The sequence below is a fragment of the Leptopilina heterotoma genome, unplaced genomic scaffold (assembly GCF_015476425.1).
Source record: "Leptopilina heterotoma isolate Lh14 unplaced genomic scaffold, ASM1547642v1 Lhet_60, whole genome shotgun sequence".
Lineage (NCBI taxonomy): Eukaryota > Metazoa > Arthropoda > Insecta > Hymenoptera > Figitidae > Leptopilina > Leptopilina heterotoma.
Genome location: NW_025111138.1, coordinates 3,925,183 through 3,945,381, shown reverse-complemented (window position 1 = coordinate 3,945,381; position 20,199 = coordinate 3,925,183). Strand labels below are relative to the sequence as shown.

Here is a 20,199-nt window from a genome sequence, read left to right as displayed (position 1 = left end):
CATTTCTTTCAATTTAGAATTCTAATTATTATAAAAATATAATTACCTGTTTTCGAAACAAGAGTTTCATATTCCTCTGACATATTTTTGCCCTAATTATTTTTTTTAAAAAAAGAAAAGAATTTATCTATTAAAGGTTAAGTTGAAAATTCCAATTTTGCACATAAGTTCAGACAATTCGAAACAAAAGTCGAAAATATTTTTCAATTAAGAAGTAAATTCAAGGAAAATGTGTTTTATAATAAATAATTTTCAAATAATTAAAATAAACCGAAAAAAGAATAATAATATTAATAATATTGAAAATAAATTGTAAGTTACAATGTAAGACATTGTATAAATAAATAAACAATAACAAGAATAATAATAATACTAAAAACAATAATATTAATAATAATATGTAGAATAAAATTTCTATTAAAAAAATTTTATTTAAAATTTATAGATTATAGAAATTTTTTCTTTTCCTTCCTTCTCGTTTTCGTTTTATATTAACAAAAACTAAAGAAATGTGGAATTTTCAATGAATTCCAATGGAATTACGTAACAGCTGGACACACGAATGCTCAAAGAATATAATTATATCATTCTTAATGAGACCCGCGTCACAATCAAAGCTTCTCCTGACCTTGTATAATCTTTCGTTACGAGAAAACGATAAGAATGCAAATTTTTTTCTTCCGTATAATTAATTATTCTGTAATCAATATACAGAACAATTAATTCTCATGTTTCTTAAAAAAAAAAGCACACGGGGCTTATATTTAAATCTAATTTGATAATTGATGGTCTTAAAAGATAAAGGTGAGTATTTATTTGACAAATATAAAAAGTCATGTTTTTTTTTTTATTACAAAAGACCGATTTTTTTTATTTAGAGACGCAAAAAAAACATTAAAATGTCAAAATATCGCAGTACACAAATATGCGATTTCTCTTTTTCTCTTCTATTTACTATAAATAAAAAAAAAACTTTAAAGTTCCTTAGAACTTATTTTGTACTAATAGGAAAATAACAGACATTGTGATATGGAGAATATGGTCACACTAAAATAATTTAAGATCATTTTAAGCACTTTCAAAGTATTCTTTTGATCCCTTAACATCTGGTTTCATGGATTTCTTTCCTGGTTTCCAGTTAGCTGGACAAACTTCACCATTTTTATCAGTGAATTGGAATGCTTGTACTAAACGCAATGTTTCATCCACGGATCTAAAATGAAAAATTTACTTATTTCGATGAATTTTTTTTTTGTTATTTCTCAAACCAAGCAAAAGAAAGATTTGTTCAAGCGTTAATAATAAGCTGCAAAAGAGGCACAAAAAAGCGTTTATAGACTTCCGATTCTGAAATAGATTCTAGAAAGTGATAAACTTCAGTTGATAGAACAATTTTAAGAAAAAGAAAAAAGACAAGTTTGCGGAAAATACAAACATTACATCTAGATGAATATTGCATAATTATATTTATGTAATAAAAAAAAGTGTTTAAAATAAATAAACAAAATTTGTAAACAAAACAAACAGGAAACCAAGATTTATATCCCAAAGAAGATAATTACTACAACAGGATTGCCACAATTTCTTGATTCTAATTCACACTCTAAATGATTAGATACAAAAAAAACTGTTTCATTTATTTGTGAATGTCTAAAATTGTAAAATTTTTCGAAAATATCAATAAAAGAAGAATTAAAATTGAAATGAAATTCAATTCAATTTATTTTTTTCCTGTTTTATTTTAAATAAATTTTTAATTATTATTTTTTCATAAGAATTAAAATTTGTAAAAAATTCCAAACCTTTTGAAATTCAATAATTTATCAAAATTGCTACTGTAATTTCTTCAAAACTATTTTCAAGATTTGAATTCAATTATTTTTATTAATTTTTGAGAAAGTTCTTCGAGAATTCAATTATCTAGTGAAAAAAAAGAAAGTTCAGCTAAAATAATTCTGAAATCGACTTATTTACAATTTACTTTTACGAAATTTTTATTTAAAGCTTTTCAATTAAATATATATTCAAAAATTAAACTAATTAAAAAAAAATTTGAACAACAATTTTTCAAAAAACTAATTAAAATTATTTAAAATTCAAATTTTCTAAAATTTTCGGTATTTTTATCTAAAATTTATAAATTATAAAAAAAATTCTAAAATTTCAAATAAATATATAAAATATATAAAATTTGTAAATGCATCTCTTTTCAAATTCAACTGTTTTTGAAATTTTTAAGAAAAATGATTCATTAATAAATCATTTTTTAATTGAATAAATAAATTATTATAAATAAATTCAATTACTTATATAAACAGTAAATGCATCTCTTCTAAGATTTAATTATTGTTTGGAATTCTTAAGTAAAATTATATTCATTAAATAATTTATAAGTAATAATTTATGATTGTTCATAAAGAATTAAATTATAAATTCAATAAAATCTTTTGTCTTTGTAATTTTTTCTGAGGAATTCAATGTTTATAAAATAAATTGGATTAGAAAATATTTTGATCCCTTTTCAATTTGTATTTTTCCTAAAAGTTCATAAATTTTGAAATCCATGCGTACTATTGTAGAAAATGTTTTTATATCTACAAAAAAAATTTGACGAATGAAAAATTTAATTTTTACTATTTTTGAAGCATTTTTTTTGTAAAAAAATTTATAAGCTAAAAATGCTATAAAAAATACTTTTGTTATTCAACTCTTTTATTTTTTTAATTCATTTGTTTATTTTTACAACTAATTTCAGATCATAATTTTTTTATATTACTTATATTTTTTACAGAAAAAATTATGATTTTAAATAAGTTAGAAAAATGAATTTTTAAATAAAAAAATTCAATAAGAATAACATTTTTAGCTTCAAAACAAATCATAAAAAGAAAAAGGCTTAAAAAATAGTAAAAATTAAATTTCCCATTCGGCAATTTAGTTTTTAGTTGGAAAAACATATTTGCTATAAAATTACACATGGATTTTAAAATCTACCAATTTAAGGAAAAAAAGATTCAAAAGGGGATCAAAATATTTTCTGACTCATTTTATTTTATGGCATTCTGAATTCCTTACTAAAAATTACCATAAAAATAATTTGATAAATAATTATAAAATATTTTCTTTACATAGTTAAAAATATTGGTGTAATTATTAATTATTGACAGAAATAGAAAAAACTTAAGGTCTTGTAAAAAAATTCTTGGCAATTTTAAAGTTTTGTAATGCAAAGAAAAAGAAATTTAAGAATTACATTTTTTAAATATTTACAAAGGTTGCTGGACACTAAACACCAGAATTTTGCTTATATTTAAAATTAATGTAATTTTCCTTTTAAAAATTTAAAGTTTCCAATAATTTTGATAAAATTTTTTGACGTTTCCCTAAATTCCCTGACCTGTGGCAATCACGTACAAAAATATTACCCCAAAGTTTTGAACGTTCAAAAAAACGAGATTTATTTCTTCTTCAAATTAAATGTTTATGACAATAATTTTTCGCCACTATTAAAAAAAATAATTATAAGGTTTCTAAATGCAAATGTATAATTAAATTTTTTAATTTTTATTTATTAATGAATTAAAATTAATCGGTAATTTATGAAAATATTTCGTTCATTTGAACGTTCAGAAGATTATGGAGACAAACAAAAAAATACCAGAACTATTTCTAGAATAAACAAAAATAATAGCATAGAATTTAAAGCATTACAAAAAATGATAAAAAATTAATTATCTACCTTCCCACGGGGAGATCATTGATTGTAATTTGCCTCAAATTCTGCTTATCATCGATGATAAAAAGTCCCCGGAAGGGAATACCACTTTCCTCATCGAGAACACCATAGTCGCGGGAAACTTTCGAACTCTTATCGGCAAGAAGGGGAATATTCATTTCGCCAAGACCACCTTGTTTACGGGGTGTATTCACCCATGCAAGATGACAGAAATGAGAGTCAGTCGAGGCTGCAACCAATTCACAGCCAATATCACGGAATTCCTGGGCACGATCGGAAAATGCAATAATTTCCGTTGGACAAACAAAGGTGCTAAAAAATGAAAATCAAAAAATTATCAAAGAAAAATATTTACTTTTCATTCACTAATATTTTAGAGAAAAATTTTGATTATACTTACAAATCCAGAGGGTAGAAAAATAGAATGACATATTTGCCCTTGTAGTCGGAAAGAGAAATCTCCTTGAATTGCCCGTTAACAACGGCCATTCCTTTGAAGCATGGAGCTGGCTTTTGAAGTGCTGGGACTGGCATTGTGAATGATTTTATCTGGGAAGAACGTTAATTATAAGTTACGGATATTGCTTATTCTATTTTCATTCAATTTCCAATTAAATTCAAATAGAATATTCCGACAATATCAAAGTAAAGAATTTAAATTAAATTCCTAAAATGATTCATTTTAGTTTAATTTTACTTTATTTTATTTCAGAATTTTCTTATGAATTCTAGAAATTAAAAATTTTTTCCAATACAACAAAACCCAATTTCTATCAATTTCTTTCATTTCATAAATTTCTTCACTAATTCTATTTAAAAATTAAATAAATTATTCCTAGTTTACTTTAAGAAAATGGAGAAAGACAACATTCTATTTAAAAAATTATTTTATTATATAACAAACTTTATAAAGTTAACAATTTTTTTTATTTATTCATAAAATGACCCTGTTGAGGAAAACTTGAAGTGAATGGTTTTTAATAGTTTGAAAATAGTATTAACTTGAAATATAGGTCGGGGAATGTATCACAAGAGTGTACTTCTTGAAGATCATTAAAATGTTTTTTCAAGAATTAATTTTTTCTTCGATAAATGCCAAAGAGGGAAATAAATAAATTCTAACGCATTAAACATACGCTATTCGAAAATTAAGAGAAAAAAAATAAAAAGAATTGACATAAATTAATGTTTTTAGAGATAATCGAGTTAATACGATAAGGATGACGGGAAACTCGGAATATTTTTTTTTTATCAATTGCCATGTGTGTACAATGACTGATATCAATATTAGATCATTATTTAACATCATATGAACTTGAAAATTAAGAATAAGTAAACTATTCATTTCCGTAATTTATTTCTCATTTAGTTAAATGTCTTCAAAAAAATTTTCAAAAACACTCTTCTTTAATTATTCTTAAAATTATTTTTCTATTTGTTTTTTTAATTTAAAAAAATTTTTTTTTACTTTTTTTATTTATAATTAAGTTACAATAATATTAAATAAATAAATTACAATATTAAATAAATAAATTACAACATTAAACAAATGAATCGCAATATTGAATAAATAAATTAAAATAAAGATTAAATAAATAAATAAATTACAATATTTACAAATACAATTTAGCAAAATTAATATGACAATTAGTCATCAAAAAAGTCCAAGTATTTAAAACAATTTTGTTAAAGAAATGGTTCTCGGTAATCAGAGTAGTAACTTAAATATTCAAATAGCGAAGAAAAAAATGAATTTTAAAAATTAATGCACAAAAGTGTGAATATTTATGTTTCTTTCAACACTTCAAAAAATGCAAAAGAACAATTCAGCATTTTTCCATTGTTTCTAATTCAATCTAATTTAACGGAATTGCACTTTTAGAAAAGTTAGTAACAAAAAGTTTAATTTTTAAGGTAACTATATATAATCAATAAATGACAAGAAATTTTGTCACAGTGTGAATAATAGAAATTTTAATAAATTGATCAATAAAAGAGAATAAATCGCCCTTTGTAAAAAATTAATTGTTCCATAAATATGAAATTTTTATCGTAGTTATTAAAATACACTTTAGTGTATAACTATAGAAAATAACCAAGAACAATGAATAATTTATACATTCTTTTCGAATTATAACGTTTTCGATTAAAATTTTCCAAGTGCTTTCGATTTTGGAATTAAGTAACAGAAAAAAAATAAAAATTTACAATTTTGTTCACTATTGTGCAATTTTTACAGCAAAACAATTGAATGTACATATTATTTACTATTATTGCAAGAAAATTCGCAATGTGGGATAATTGTTACCAAGAAACAAGATACAATCATTAAAAGGTATACATTATTCTAATACTATTTTGAAAAAGTAATTCCAAACGAATTAGTTCCTGACCTTCAATTGATACAATCTAACAAATGGATGTCCATAGATATAATTAATATTTATGTAGAGGGGGATTAAAGGAGTATGGTTTAAAAACTATTTATATCAACGTTTCATATTAAAATTACGTAAGATGAAACTTTAGGGACGCTTTGTTTCAAGTCAGTATCCAGGTCCTTTTCTTTCTTTGTTCAAAAACCGTTATACGACAAAAGAAATGGCTGACGGATAATAATTTTCAGAGGGCAAATGTTAAAAGTCAGGGAAAAATGATGAAAAACTAGCATAAATTAACCGAAATTGTTAGTGTTTGCCAAAAGAAAATGTAATTAATGATTTAACTGAATAGAGTTATAATGAAAAACTATACCTGTAATTTCCAATGAAACTGGAGAATAATCTGTAGATCTCAACTTCTAACGACGAGCTCTAAATTACGAATGAATCAAGAATGACTAGCCGGCGTTCACCGGTTTTTACAGAACTCTCTCTTTGTCAAAACGTAGAAGACCAACAACTATTGGAAATATTGTCACGTTTTGTGGGTAATTTACCAGAAGTGCAAAGAAATTACACGTAATTTACCGTAACGAAATGTAGTATACTTAAATTAAATTAACAACATTACCTTTACAAAGGGTATTTTTTATTATTTTATTATATATATTAGTACTATATCATTAAACTATATCTCGTACTTATTTATACAAACATTTTGGTTATGTAAACAAAAACAAAGCAGACAATGTTTGTTTTGCAAAATCTGTAAAATTGTTGAACCCATGGCGGGAATTTCAATTTTTAATTTTTCTTTCTTATCTTTACTACAACAAATTATAAATTTTATTTGCAAAAGTAATACCAATTGCATTATTTATAAATATAATGAAAAAAGAAAATTCTTTTATTAATAGATTTTTAATAATAATTGAAAATAATTTAAATATGCCGCCAGGGTAACTTTACCAGATCTCTTTCCTAAATTGATCTACCTTCCCAACCCTGGTGCCTGCAAGACGCATGCGTAAACATCTTCGAAATCTGTCAAAATATTGCAAAATATTTTGTCATTTTTTCTACTTTTATACACGTGGGACAAAAGTTGATAAAATAGAAATAATGTGTATCAAAATTATTAATTTTTCCACCACTATTGAATATTTGGGAAAAGTAAACAAAAATAATATCAACCGGCTAACTTAACCTCAAAATATGTTGAAAATCCAACTTTAGGTTATTTCGGTATTTATTTGTTATTTACGAGAATATATTTTAGTAGTAGTGAATAACACGTGGTAGATAAAATAAATCTTCGAAATGATTTAATTTTTTTGGAGAAAAAAAAAATGATGAAATTTAAGTGATGTGAATCGAGCAATATACATACTTTGCACGTTTATGTATGTATGTATGTGTATCATGATCATCATTTTGTCAACGCTCAGAAGTGGAAAAGACAGAGCTGAACGCAGAAGCATTTACTGTTGATCATGACCAGTAATGATCGGGGGTTTAAGTCTTATATTTATCGCAATGTTGACTTTTGATTAGTGAACAATTGTAAGTTGTGGGTAAACGATTGCGTTTGTTGAAAGTTCGTATGGCTGGAGAGGCGTGGAGAAAATATGGCTACGGTTTTCGACAGCCCGTTTCTTTCAAACAGGTTACGCCAAATAGAAGAGCGCTATGAGGAACCGTCGACCTTCGGCGTTTGCGACTGCACAAGTTACAGTTATTTAGCATTGAGTGTGGTCTTGTTCACGGTCGGTACAGCGATCACAATTTTGGCACTTGGCGATGTTGCCGAGGGACATGTTTTTTCAAATTTCGATCACATGTGGTTTGTCGGCCCAATTTTTATTTGTTCCGGGCTGATGGTCGCCGTGAAATGTATGCTCTACCTCAGAAGGAAGTCTGTGATACAAATGATTTTCCATCAGAGACAACTTTTTCGTGTAAGTAAATTAATAGCCTTGACCTTCTCATTTTTATACCTATATATTTACAAATTGTGTGACAAAAATTATTGACATTTAGCTTTATCAAATTTTATCGATGATTATTTTAAAGTCATCAGCTGATATTGCTTATCAATTTTGCAAGTTATCTTTCCTTTTTCGCATGTTCCAATAAATTCTCCGTTGCTTTAAAGTCTTTAAAAAAACGTGCTTGAAATAAACAAAACTTCATTAATTCCTTCTTTCTTTGTTGTCGCGATTTAAGTTCGACTTAAATTTTTACACGCAACGAGGAACAATTTTATTTTTAACTATTCAAAATATTTTGAGGAGTTTTCAAATTCTGTTCTTTTTTTTTCCTTCCTTTTTTTTATATTCAGAATGTAAATTTCAATTAAAATATTGAATATTTAGAAATATGAACAAATGTGTAACATTTTTAGAAATGTTTCATAATGAACGTGTTTGAATTTTTTTTTTTCAAATGCATTCTTATAAGGAATAAGTGCTCTTTTATCTTAATCGCAATTACCTATTTGCGTAAATAAGTGTGACGTTATTATTAACGATTATAATGCACTTGAAGTTCTTCTGTCTTGAAAGTTTTAAACTTCAAATGATATACTTAATAATTTTATTGTAAATTCCTTCACGAAATAATTGAGGCAAGAGAAATATTTTTAATCGAAAGAAAATAAAATTCAGAGAAGAAAGCAATTTTCTACAAATATTAGTTTAATGTTAGTAATGTTAGTAATTAATTGTAATTAATAATTAATAATAATTAATAGAAATCAATAGTACTTCATTTTAGTAAATAATAATTCATAGCAATTGATAATAATTATTAGTAATTAGTAATTAATATTCTAATTTTATATATTCTTATTTTTCACAATTTCCGTTAATTTATTCTATAGCCATTAAAAAAGCATAATTTTTATTTCTTGAAGCAGAATTTGATTTATTGAGAGAGAAAAAAAGTTGTCACTATTTTTATATTGATTAACACGATGATTAATTTACTATTTTTGTCAATGTAAATTTTCCAATAAACTTGTTGATAATTGTTATTAAGTACTAATTGTATTTGCAACAAATTAACAAAAGTTATAAAATTTCTGTCATAAGACTGTAATTTTCAGAGCATTGGTTATTAAGTTATTATTTTTATCCTTATTTTAATTGAGAAGATATACTGTTATTTGATTTGAAATTCTAAATTCCATGCAAATGTTTCAGATAAAAAAATTCAAAGACAGATATTGGAATCTATTCAATATTTTTACGGAAAAAACAGTTATTTTTTTTCTCTAAAAATGTACGCCTGCCTTTAATATAAAATTACATATCGATTTTTTTAGCTAACAGAAAAAACGAAAAGAAACTAAAAGAAAAAAACTAACAGAAACTAAAAGAAAAAACAAAATAATAGCTAAAAGCAACTAAAATAAAAATATTTAATTAAAAAAAATTGTTTATTTAAATTGAAATAATTTAATAATAATTAATTAATTGAAATTTTATTTAGCACTTGCAAGAATTGGCCGGTGCACAAGGGATGAGTGGATCCAGTTCAGGAACACCTGGCCCACCTTCGTATGATGTAATAACACAAGGTCAAGGACCCAGTGATCTTCCACCCCCTTCGTATGCAGAAGCCATTGCACTATTGCAACAAGCCGGAGTTCATGGTGAGGAAGTTGTTAATTTCCGCAAAATAGTACAATTATTTTAATTGTATAGAATTCTTAATAATTTAACTTTACTATGAATATTACAAAACAATTCAGGACTTTTTTGTTGAATTGTTCTTTTTTCTTTTCTTCTTTTCATTGTCCAATGATAATAATTTCATGAGTCACTGTAAGTTTTTTTTCTTTTTTTTTTTTTCATAAAAGAAGCTTCATAAAATTATGAAAAATGATTCATTAACATTAATATTCTTCTATTTAGCATCACCTTTTAAATTTATATATCAGCATAAATTTAATTTTTCCATTTTTACAATTTTGTTTTCTAAATTCAGTTAATATACGCAATTTTCCAATAGGGATTTTTTAATTCAAAATGGAAAAGTAAATTTGTCAAATTGATAAAGTAGTAATGCTCAAGTAATATAATAATTTCTAATCTTTTTATTATCATTTTTCTATACAAATTTTTGATTGTGTCGAAAATTATTTCCACGAAAGAAATAAATTAGCTTTATTTTTTCAAAAAAGTAATTTTAATTTCGAGAGACAAAAAAATATGTATAAAATCTATCATTGTTATATAGAACAGTGTTACGTGAATTGATTTTTATTGCATCCACTTAAATTGCCTGTTATTATGTATTAAATTTTCTTTTTTAAATTCTAAAAGCATTCTAAATCAAAATTTAATCATGACAGTTATGTATAAAATCATGAAGCATTTTTTGTTTAAAGATTCATTTGAATTAATGTTTTAAGCCATAAAATCTTTTCTAGGATAAATTCAAATACAGTTCAAAAAACTATCTTCTTTTTTTGTACCTTTTTTTAGAATTAGTGTTAATTATTACCTACATTCTTTACTGTTTTCGAAACAAAATTGAAAGTGAATATTTTCTTGTCGCTTATTGTGTTAACAGATGCGAAACTTGAGAGTTGTGCAACTCTGTGCTGTGCAGATGAAGTGGGTGAAACCACAAGAATGAAGCCATAAAATAGTTACAAAGAAAAAAAGCTTCGTTTTTTTTCAAAATTTGAGGAATATACCTATCATTTTAATGAGACTGCAATATTGTCAAGTCAAGATATTAACACTAAATAGTCTGCTCATGGCTATAAACGCAAAAGAAAAAAAAGGAGGAGTGTAATAATTATAAATGATAAGGAAAAAAGCAACAAACAGTATAGTTGAATTTTTTTGTAATTATAGTTGTCTCAGTACAAAAATAATTGAACTACGAATTAGCAAATTTAATCTTCAGATTTTACTTAAATATTCAGATATAAGTACAAAGACAAAATGGATTGAAACAATTCGTTAAGAGTTGTGGATTAAAATTCCTTTTTATTGATCGAATAAGAAATGGAATTGCTTAAAACGGTTCTTCTTAATCAAAAGATCGTGCCCATTGCTTTATTAGCATTTTAAAAACTATAGTTGCATTATTCTAATATTCATTGACTTCCAACAGACGTGTAAGTACTGAATCAACTATTAAATGGGAATATATAGATTTTATATTATTTTATACTGTACACGTGAGAGATGAGATTGGTAATACAATTTTTATTTTTAATTGTATATTTCCGTTAAAATGTGTATTTTACTAACATTACAAAAAAGCACAATTCACTTTAAAAAACAAAGTATGCATATATTTTCTTCTACACAACTATGTTACTTAAAAATCATTTATCGAAATGTTCAATTCTCCGAAAGTGATTAATCGTTAATGTTAAATCACTAAATTTAATTACTTTTTCTTAATTGAATTTAAATTAATTAAAATTAATTTTTGAAAAAAATTAATTTTTAAAAAAAAATACCACGTAAAACAAGAAAAATGCCGATAAACTATTCAGAATGATTGTTAATAATTATTTTCAATGGAGTGTTGTAAAAAAGAACGTGTATTTTTTATTGTCGCAGATTTATATTCACACACCGGAAAAAAAGTCAGGAAACCAAGCCTCTAAACATTAAAGTAATTATGTCGTACCAAATCGAAGTGGTGCTAATTGTTAACGAATGAGAACAAATTTATCGACTGTTTATTTACTGGTTGTATTATAGCGAATTCATTCATTCGAAAGAAATGAAAACGAAATAAAGGAAAAATAGACGAAGGAAAAAAAAATTATTCGTAAGCGAGTAAATATTTAATGGAACACTGATGAATTTATCACATTTTTTTTTCATTCAGTTTCATTAGAAAATAGGAATTGTCAATTTAACCATTATGAACTTTGTTCTTTGCACCTTTTTAAAGTGTCTTTCAACGAATTTAATTTTTATGTCAGCATTTTTTTTTCGTTCACAAGAAATTGTAAATCGAAATATAATTTCATCAATTTGATTGGATTAATCTTTTTTTATTCTTCGTCTCTTTTTTCATAAGAAATAATCACAGTTCAAATATTTGAAATAATATTTTTTGCGACGAATTTTTAATAGTAAAAAAAATATATAAAGTTTCCGGAAATGTTACATTGTTCGATATTGAAGAAAAAATATATAGAATATTATTACCCAAATGCTTTTTATTTGGGATTAAACTGTTACAATGACTTAAAGGAAAAACAAACTGGCATACTCTATACAAAATAATAATTATAATAATAACAATAATCTATTTTTCGTGATTTTAGGAATTTGAATACTGTACGAATTACTGAATAATACATATGTAATCTTACTTAATTACAAACAAAAAAACCACATGTGACACGATTTTGTCGAGATCAAGAAATAAATTATAATTACTATATTTCAAGTATTTAAATTCTATAAAAAAAAAATTGATGTAAAGAAAAAATATACATGTAAAAGTGAAGAAATATTCTACGATATTATTCGTTATTTATACAAATTCAACGAGAAATATTTTCATGTTTCAATCTCCATGGATTTGAAATAATGTTATCAAACACCAAGTGATGTTCTAGTGCTAAATATCATACATTATGAACTTTTATATCTTTTTATTGAAATGTTGAACTACGAAACAGTGTCACATGTCGTCATTATTGTCAATCGACAAAAGTAATATTATAGTTGTTAAGACTGTATATATATATATTATATAATTCCAAATGCGTGATGTTGATGATGAAATCAATGAGAATTTTCCGAACATTTTCTCAAAAAAAAAAAAAAAAAAAAAAAAAAACCAATAGTCTTTTAAGCAAAAAAATAAATGAAAAAAAAACGTATTTTTGTATAAAATAATATACAATTAAGACTGCTGTTGCCTTAAATAAGAAATGCAGGTTTAAGACACAGATCATTGAGGGAAGATAGCAATACTTGTTTATGCCTATGCTTCTGATAACAGTTCAGACAGTATTAAATCAAACAAAAATTATGTGTGTTACATTCATCGAGAATCGCACAAACTCTTATTGATAAAAAAGAAATATTTTAATTAGAAAGAGAAATTATTTCTTTCAGCTGATGTTTTTAATTAATTGCTTGAAACACAACTTTCATTTGAAACATTTTATTTCAATTTATAAGAATTGAATCAAAATATTCGTTTTTTACTTTTTTTACATTTAATTGAATGTACTTCATTGTTGAAAATTCATCTATTTATAGTTAATATAATTAATAAACAATTATACAATTAATACAATTAATTATAATTAATAAATTATTAATTATAACATAATGAAATGTTGATTATAATTGATAAACTATCGTATAATTAATAATTTAATTAATTATAAATAGATTGTATAGCAATTAAATTCATATTTCTTAAACTACTACGCGTTATGCATTCTAGCAGATTTATTTTGTGCCATTATAGATTGTAACGTAAGGAAAAAGAAACTTTTGTCTTTGTAAAATTTTTGCCTGAAAAAAAGAAGAGATTACGCTATTCTCGACGGAGTTGTAAACGTGCAGATAACGTACAAGTGAAATATAAATGTTAGATTATTATCTTTTTTTTTTGTATCAGGCAATTGTAATTTTTTTTTTTTTTTTGTTTTTTTTTTCGAAATCAAATTTATTCGATGTTTTTTCTACTTTTAAAAGAAGTGTCGAAGTGATTACAAATTTACTGTGTAAATAATTGTGATAACACAATTTAAAAAGAAAATTATATGTCATTATATTTCGCGTTGCGATGCCAAAATGGGGCATAGTTCTTTTTTTTTTGCAAAACTACGGAACGAATCTTTCCGTGAAATCTAATTTTTATCGCTATTTAATGTGATGTTTTTGTATATATATATTATAATAAAATATGTATAGTTTAAAAAAATGTGATTTATTATTTTTAATTAAAGTCCGTAAAAACCCGTTTTTTTGGAAAAAGGTTCCGTAAAGTCCGTAATTTGAATCAAAAAGAATGAAAAATTCGTAAATTGTACGATATAATTTGGAGAATTTTAGAGAAATTATAAATGATTGCAGAAATTCAATTATTTACAAAAGTAATCAAATTCTCTGCAAAAATTCAATTATGTTCAAAAATTTTTTTAAATTCTCATTAAAATTTCAATTATCTTTAGAAATAATTAAATTCTTCTCAGAAATTCAATTATTTTCAAAAAATTTCCTCAATTCAATGCTTTTCAATATATCTAGGTACTATTTTCATAAAATTTTCCAAAAGAATTGAATTATTTACGAAAAAATTTAATAAAATTCTATACAAACTTTCAATTATTTTCAAAAAATAATAAAAATTTCACAGAAATTTCATTATTTACAAATTTTTTTAATAAATTCAATCAATTATTTTCGTAAATAATAAAATTATTTTTAGGAATTCAATTATTTTCATAAATAATAAAACTCATCGCAGAATTTCAATTATTTTGAATACAATTTTAATCAAATTTCTCAAAAAATTTAATTATTCTTAAAATTTTTTATTAAAATTCGTCAAAAGAATTCAATTATTTAAAAATTTATAGATAAAATTCTTTATGAGAATTCAATTTCAAGAAACATGCAATTATTCAATAAATTGTTATTTTTGTATTTAAAATTTAAATAATTGAATTCTAGTAGAATTTTCTCATAAAAATTGATTTAAAAATGGATTTCAATTAAAATTTTAAATTATAATTAAATTTTGAAAATTTTTTAGATTAAAATCTTTGAAAATTTGAATTTTTCATATTTTTAACTAACAATTCTGTGGAATTAATTTTTTTTGATAAACTTTAATTGTGGATTTTTTTAAAAATTATTTAAAGTTTTTATTTTCTAATAATTATATATTTAATTGAAGAATTTACGAATAATTTAAATTTTGTAAAATTGAATAATTGTGAACAAATGAATTTGAAAATTCTTAAAGAACTTTTCCAAAAATTATTAAAAATAATAATGGATGAAAGAAAAGTTACAAATTATTGTAAAAATTCAATTATTTTCAAGAATAATAATATTCCTTGCAAAATTTATATATTGTTCAAAAGTAATAAAATTCTTCTTAGAGATTCAATTATTTTCACAAATAATAAAAGTCATTGCAGAATTTAAATTAGTTTTAATACAATTTTGATCAAATTTCTCGAAAAATGTAATTATTCTTAAAGATTTTATTAAAATTCGTTGATAGAATTCAATTATTTGAAAATTTGTTGATAAATATTCTTTATTGGAATTGAATTTTAAGAAACATTCAATTATTCAATAAATTATTTATTTTTGTATTTAAATAATTGAATTCTAGTAGAATTTTCTAATAAAAATTGATTTTAAAATTGATTATTAAAAGCAATATAGTGTGAATTTTTAGAAATAATTGAATTTTGAAAAAGTTGAATTGAATTTTTTTTAATATTAATTTAAGTTTTTATTTTCTAATATTTATTTAATTTAAGAATTTACGAATAATTGAAATTTCTTAAAATTGAATATTATAAACAAATGGATTTAAAAATTGTCAAAGAACGTTTTCGAAAATTATTAAAAATAATCGATTTAAAGAAGAATTTTAGTTAACAATTCTTGAAAATAATAATTGAATTGTTAATAATTTTGTCACTCGGTGCACGGAGAGAAAAATCAAGGCTTTTCCCCATGAAAAAATATGCATTTAACGCGTGAAAATTATCACAGTAAAAATGCAGGACGCTCACGGGTTTTCCCGGTGAGATTCTTGCAACGAGCTAAGGCCAATAGAGGCTAAGGCATGGCCTAACCGCTAAACGCAAGAAATTCATCTGGAAATCCGGTGAAACTGCTACCTGAAAAAGGCATTAATTGAAGTCACGGGAAAAAGCCTTGTATTTTCTCTCCGTGTGATCTTTGATTATTATAAAACATAAAGAAGTCGATCACTCCGAGTCGAAGACTCGGAGTTATCGATATCTTCATGTTTTTTAGTTATGAAAAATTTAATTTGTAGTTTTAAGTAAAATGTTCTCTTATTTGACTCGGACTGGTTATATTTTTGTCAGTAATTGGTCCGTATCAAGAAATGAGAAGAAAGAAAATATTAATAAAAAGTTCATAAAAATAATGTTTAAAAATATTATAATACAATTTATAAAATTAGGAAATCTATTTAGAGTTGAATTAATAAATTATAAAAAAAAACTTCCGAAAACTGTTTATCCGCCTTTTATTAAATAACGTGATACGTGTAAAATACATCATAGATCTAAGGGAAGTAGATAATAAAAAGAATTGTGTACAAGACCATTGCAGTGAAGATTTTTGTTTTCCTTTTTGTTGTTGTTCTTTTTTTCTTGCCTTTTTAGAGAAAGAATATTAAGACTGAGCAACGGCGAGCATTTCTTCTTGATGAATAAGATGTGTTGTATGATTAACAAGACCCATGAGTTTCGATAGAGATGCTGCCCAGGCATCCAAAAGTGCCGCCGGCTCTTGAGTGCCAGTAAATCGAACAACGCCAGCTGGACGATCAGTGCGAGCGCTAATTATACCAGTCTCTACCAAATTGCACAAGCACGCTTCCGTTTCCTCCACAGGCAAATCCAAAAGTTCAGCCATACGTGTTAATGTTATTTTCGTGTAATATTTCGCCATTATTCTAATATTCTGGTGGAGAAAAATGAAAAAGTTATCAATATTTTTTTAAATATATCTATAGGAAAACAATAATTAAACAGAAAAGGAAAATTAATTTTTCTCACATGTTCAACAACACGATTCCTGAGATCAGCCCATCGTTTACGACCTTCTTCAGTTGAAGCTGTGAAAACTTCGGTTGCTCGTAAATCTCTTTCATAAATTTCACACAATCCTGACCATTTAATGAGTTCTGGATTCACAAATAATCGAAGTAATTCCCTGAAAAACAAAGAATCAATTGAAAAATTTCGAAATTTATAATCTGATAATTTTTGTAATCTACATTTTAATTTTTTCGAAAAATTTGTAAATTAAACTGAAAATAATTTAATTTCCATAAAGAATTTTATTATTTATTAAATAATTGAATTAGTTTTCAAGAATTTTAATCAAAAATTTGAAAATAATTCAATTTTTTTGCAGAATTTTATTAAATTTGTATTGAAAATAATTGAATTCCAGCGGGGAATTTTATTATTTGTAAAAAAAATTGAAGTCTTGCGATAAATTCAATTAAAATTTTTGAAAATACCTGTAAATAGGCACTTCTTCTAAAAGCTTATCAGCGAGTAATCTGTGAGTGAGATCAGCTTGTTCTGGTTCATGTGGAGCCAAAACCAAATATAAAACAGCGCGCGACAGAGATGTATGTCTTTTTTCAGGATCATCGCGAACAGCTGGTGTTTCCAAAACGGCTCGATTATGACGGCAAAGTTCAAGATGCCATCCTTCGTGACGCGCCAATTCCATCATTAAACTGAGAAATTATTTAATTAAACAAAATTAGAATAAACCAAATCGAAAAAGAAAATACTGGAAAACTAAAAAATCATTTGAATAATAAACATACTCGTAGTATTTCAATTTTAAAGTCTGGGATTCTTCATTATTTTCATCCTCGAAGAATTTAATATTGATTTTCTTTGCGATTATTTGTGTACGAATAAAGTCTTTCTTCATTAGGCACAAACGCATTTGTTCCAAGATGAGAGAAGCCTTTTCCTTTCGTGACATACTGCCGTAAGTCTCCACCTGATTAATTAAAATTATACGATTTTTATTTCTTATCATAAATTCTTATTGTGAAAAAATGATTAATTGTTAATAAAAACATTAATATTATTGAAAAATAATAATTAATTGTTAACAAAAACATTAATATTATTGAAAAATATTAACATTACTCAAAATATTAATATTATTACAAATTATTAACAAATATGAATATTTAAAAATTCATTTTAACTTTTTAAATTATTAAGATATTATTTTCTTGCAAGAATAGTTAGAGAAAAATATTTTTAGCAGATTTTAATTATTCGCATGTTACCTGCAACTCCATCATAACGCTTGCTGCTTCTGTAACATCTCCGTCTTCTTCCTTAAGTTTCGCTAAACGATGAGTAAGTCTTGCTCTCTCAACTTCTACGTAAATCTAAAAAGTAATTTCAATATTTTTAAAATTCCACTCAATTGTTTAATATAATTTAATGTAAATTAATTCGGGGGAAATTTTAAATACTATGCGGAGTAATTTAATTAAATAAATAAATTTTAAAGGAATTCGTACCTTTCCTTCTGTTACTGAACGTAATGTTTCTATGAGTTTAATCATTGTTTCTCTATCAGGAGTCTTGTCTACATAACTGCAGCATTCTTGTACCATTTTTGTTACAGATTGTTTTAATTGCGAGCGTCTCTTCGATAAAAGTACTATATGTTCATTGAGAGCTGCCCAATTTTTTGCCTCCAAGCAAATTTCGACAATTGCCACGAGAACTCTTGATGTGGAAACCATATCAGCACCCTGAAATTGGGAAAAATTTGTTTCGTTTCCAAATATTTTCGTAAAGATGATTTAAATTTAGAAATTAAATATTTTGTCAACAAGTTTTACATTTACAAATCGAATATATTGTCAAGAAGTTTTCTATTTACAAATTAAATATTTTATCAAGTTTTATATTTAAAAATTAAATATGTTGTCAAAAAGTTTTATATTTATCAAAAAAATACTTATTTATTTCTCTAAATTATAATATTCCAGTTTTTCTTAAATCAATAAATGAAACACTTACTGTTCTAGTCAATTTTTCGAGTGCCAATAATTGATCCAGAGCATCGTGCATTTTTCCCTCAAGAGCCATTTTTTTACATTCTGGAATCTTTGTGTCACAATTAGTGCTGTAGTCCACTTCCATTTTCACAATTTTTCCACCCTCCGTAGCTGTATCTGCCATTTTTGCTTATCTTTCTGTACCTTAAAAATATTTAGTCATCAAAGATCAAAATGAAAACAATTTTCCACTTATATTTAAACCCAAATAAATACAATTTATTAATAAACGAATTTTTCTCTTCTTCAATAACAAACAATATTAACCAAAATAGTTTATTTACAAATTTCAATATTAGAAAATCAAAGTATTAAAATTAATATTTAAAACACATATCTATAGAAAATAAATTCAATATTTTTAAATATACAACATTGCATTATGTACTCTGAAAACAAATGCAAAGAAACCATTTTTGGAGCAACATTACAAAGCACATTTAAAAAAATAATATCAAAATTAAAAACATTCTTACAGTTTAATTAATAAACGACGACAAAGAATGATTAATAATTAAAATGTATCTCTTATAATTATTATCCAAAATTGTTTATTTACTGAATATTATTTGAATTAAATTGTCAACAAGTGAGGTTATGTTTAGAGAAGTCATTTGTTTCTTTTATTGAATTCTTAATTAAAACAATGAAAGATAAAACGGAAAACTTTAAATATTAAAAACAATTAGTTTATATACTTACGGAAATTAATAAAACGATGTACAAATGTCAAAAAAATGGAGAAATCACTTAAAATTTAAAGCCCACGCTCATAGGTTAGGAAAAACTGAAAATGAATGAAAATTCATCTGTCATTCACTAAAGAACTTTCTCTTGTAAATTTCCAATGGAACAATATAATTGGCTGGAAATTCGACTTTAGAATAGTAACAACAAATGATTGTTTACCATTTGATAATATGAATGTAAAGATCGTTGCTGATTTGTGAAAACCGGAAAGTCGTTGATGTGAAACCACCTTTATACTTTTGAAAACTGATTCGACGTCCATAGGGTGTGTTTAGGTTTTTCCACCAATTAAAAGCAATTTCCCCGTGGAGGTAAAATTTAAATAATGATAGTGTAATTATTAAATTTGTTTTCTGAAATAATGAATATAAGGGAAAGAAATATATATGAGGAGTAAAGTAAAACGTTTGAAATTGATATATAATAGTTCTTGGAGAAATAATTGTAAAGAGGAGACGAAATTAAAGAAATGCGTCAAAATTGCAGGTTATGGGT

General features: G+C 24.6%; 3 protein-coding genes across 4 annotated transcripts; 1 reads left to right on the top strand and 2 right to left on the bottom strand.

Annotated features, from left to right (window-relative positions):
• Positions 1-791: 791 nt before the first annotated feature.
• On the bottom strand, positions 792-6,649 carry LOC122509536 (peroxiredoxin 1). Its single transcript, XM_043623689.1, has 4 exons — positions 6,491-6,649; positions 4,137-4,285; positions 3,740-4,048; positions 792-1,213 (listed from the first exon to the last, which is right to left on the bottom strand). Exons 2-4 carry the CDS (start codon positions 4,268-4,270, stop codon positions 1,069-1,071), a joined length of 588 nt encoding a protein of 195 aa, XP_043479624.1. The 5' UTR covers positions 4,271-4,285; positions 6,491-6,649; the 3' UTR covers positions 792-1,068.
• A 520-nt stretch (positions 6,650-7,169) lies between these two features.
• On the top strand, positions 7,170-14,046 carry LOC122509535. The gene is made up of 3 exons (XM_043623688.1): positions 7,170-8,075; positions 9,610-9,772; positions 10,696-14,046. Exons 1-3 carry the CDS (start codon positions 7,746-7,748, stop codon positions 10,767-10,769), a joined length of 567 nt encoding a protein of 188 aa, XP_043479623.1. The 5' UTR covers positions 7,170-7,745; the 3' UTR covers positions 10,770-14,046.
• Positions 14,047-16,348: 2,302 nt separating this feature from the next.
• Positions 16,349-19,808, bottom strand: LOC122509534 (26S proteasome non-ATPase regulatory subunit 12). Of its 2 annotated transcripts, none has more exons than XM_043623686.1 (8): positions 19,657-19,808; positions 18,917-19,098; positions 18,409-18,645; positions 18,169-18,273; positions 17,689-17,870; positions 17,371-17,595; positions 16,901-17,057; positions 16,349-16,805 (listed from the first exon to the last, which is right to left on the bottom strand). In XM_043623686.1, exons 2-8 carry the CDS (start codon positions 19,076-19,078, stop codon positions 16,515-16,517), a joined length of 1,359 nt encoding a protein of 452 aa, XP_043479621.1. In that variant the 5' UTR covers positions 19,079-19,098; positions 19,657-19,808; the 3' UTR covers positions 16,349-16,514. The 2 variants fall into 2 exon arrangements, with proteins under 2 accessions (XP_043479621.1, XP_043479622.1); XM_043623687.1 differs by having other exon boundaries at positions 18,917-19,092; positions 19,657-19,795.
• Positions 19,809-20,199: the final 391 nt, after the last annotated feature.

Excerpts from the sequence above, each read along its gene's own strand:
- LOC122509536 (XM_043623689.1), bottom strand. The coding sequence starts at position 4,270 with ATGCCAGTCCCAGCACTTCAAAAGCCAGCTCCATGCTTCAAAGGAATG. Across the intron at positions 4,049-4,136 it reads TTTTTCTACCCTCTGGATTT|CACCTTTGTTTGTCCAACGG; the intron begins GTAAGTATAATC and ends TTCATTTTTTAG. Across the intron at positions 1,214-3,739 it reads AATGATCTCCCCGTGGGAAG|ATCCGTGGATGAAACATTGC; the intron begins GTAGATAATTAA and ends TTTTCATTTTAG.
- LOC122509535 (XM_043623688.1), top strand. The coding sequence starts at position 7,746 with ATGGCTACGGTTTTCGACAGCCCGTTTCTTTCAAACAGGTTACGCCAA. Across the intron at positions 8,076-9,609 it reads ATCAGAGACAACTTTTTCGT|CACTTGCAAGAATTGGCCGG; the intron begins GTAAGTAAATTA and ends AATTTTATTTAG. Across the intron at positions 9,773-10,695 it reads GCAACAAGCCGGAGTTCATG|ATGCGAAACTTGAGAGTTGT; the intron begins GTGAGGAAGTTG and ends TTGTGTTAACAG.
- LOC122509534 (XM_043623686.1), bottom strand. The coding sequence starts at position 19,078 with ATGGCAGATACAGCTACGGAGGGTGGAAAAATTGTGAAAATGGAAGTG. Across the intron at positions 18,646-18,916 it reads TCGAAAAATTGACTAGAACA|GGTGCTGATATGGTTTCCAC; the intron begins GTAAGTGTTTCA and ends TCCCAATTTCAG. Across the intron at positions 17,596-17,688 it reads TTAAAATTGAAATACTACGA|TTTAATGATGGAATTGGCGC; the intron begins GTATGTTTATTA and ends ATAATTTCTCAG.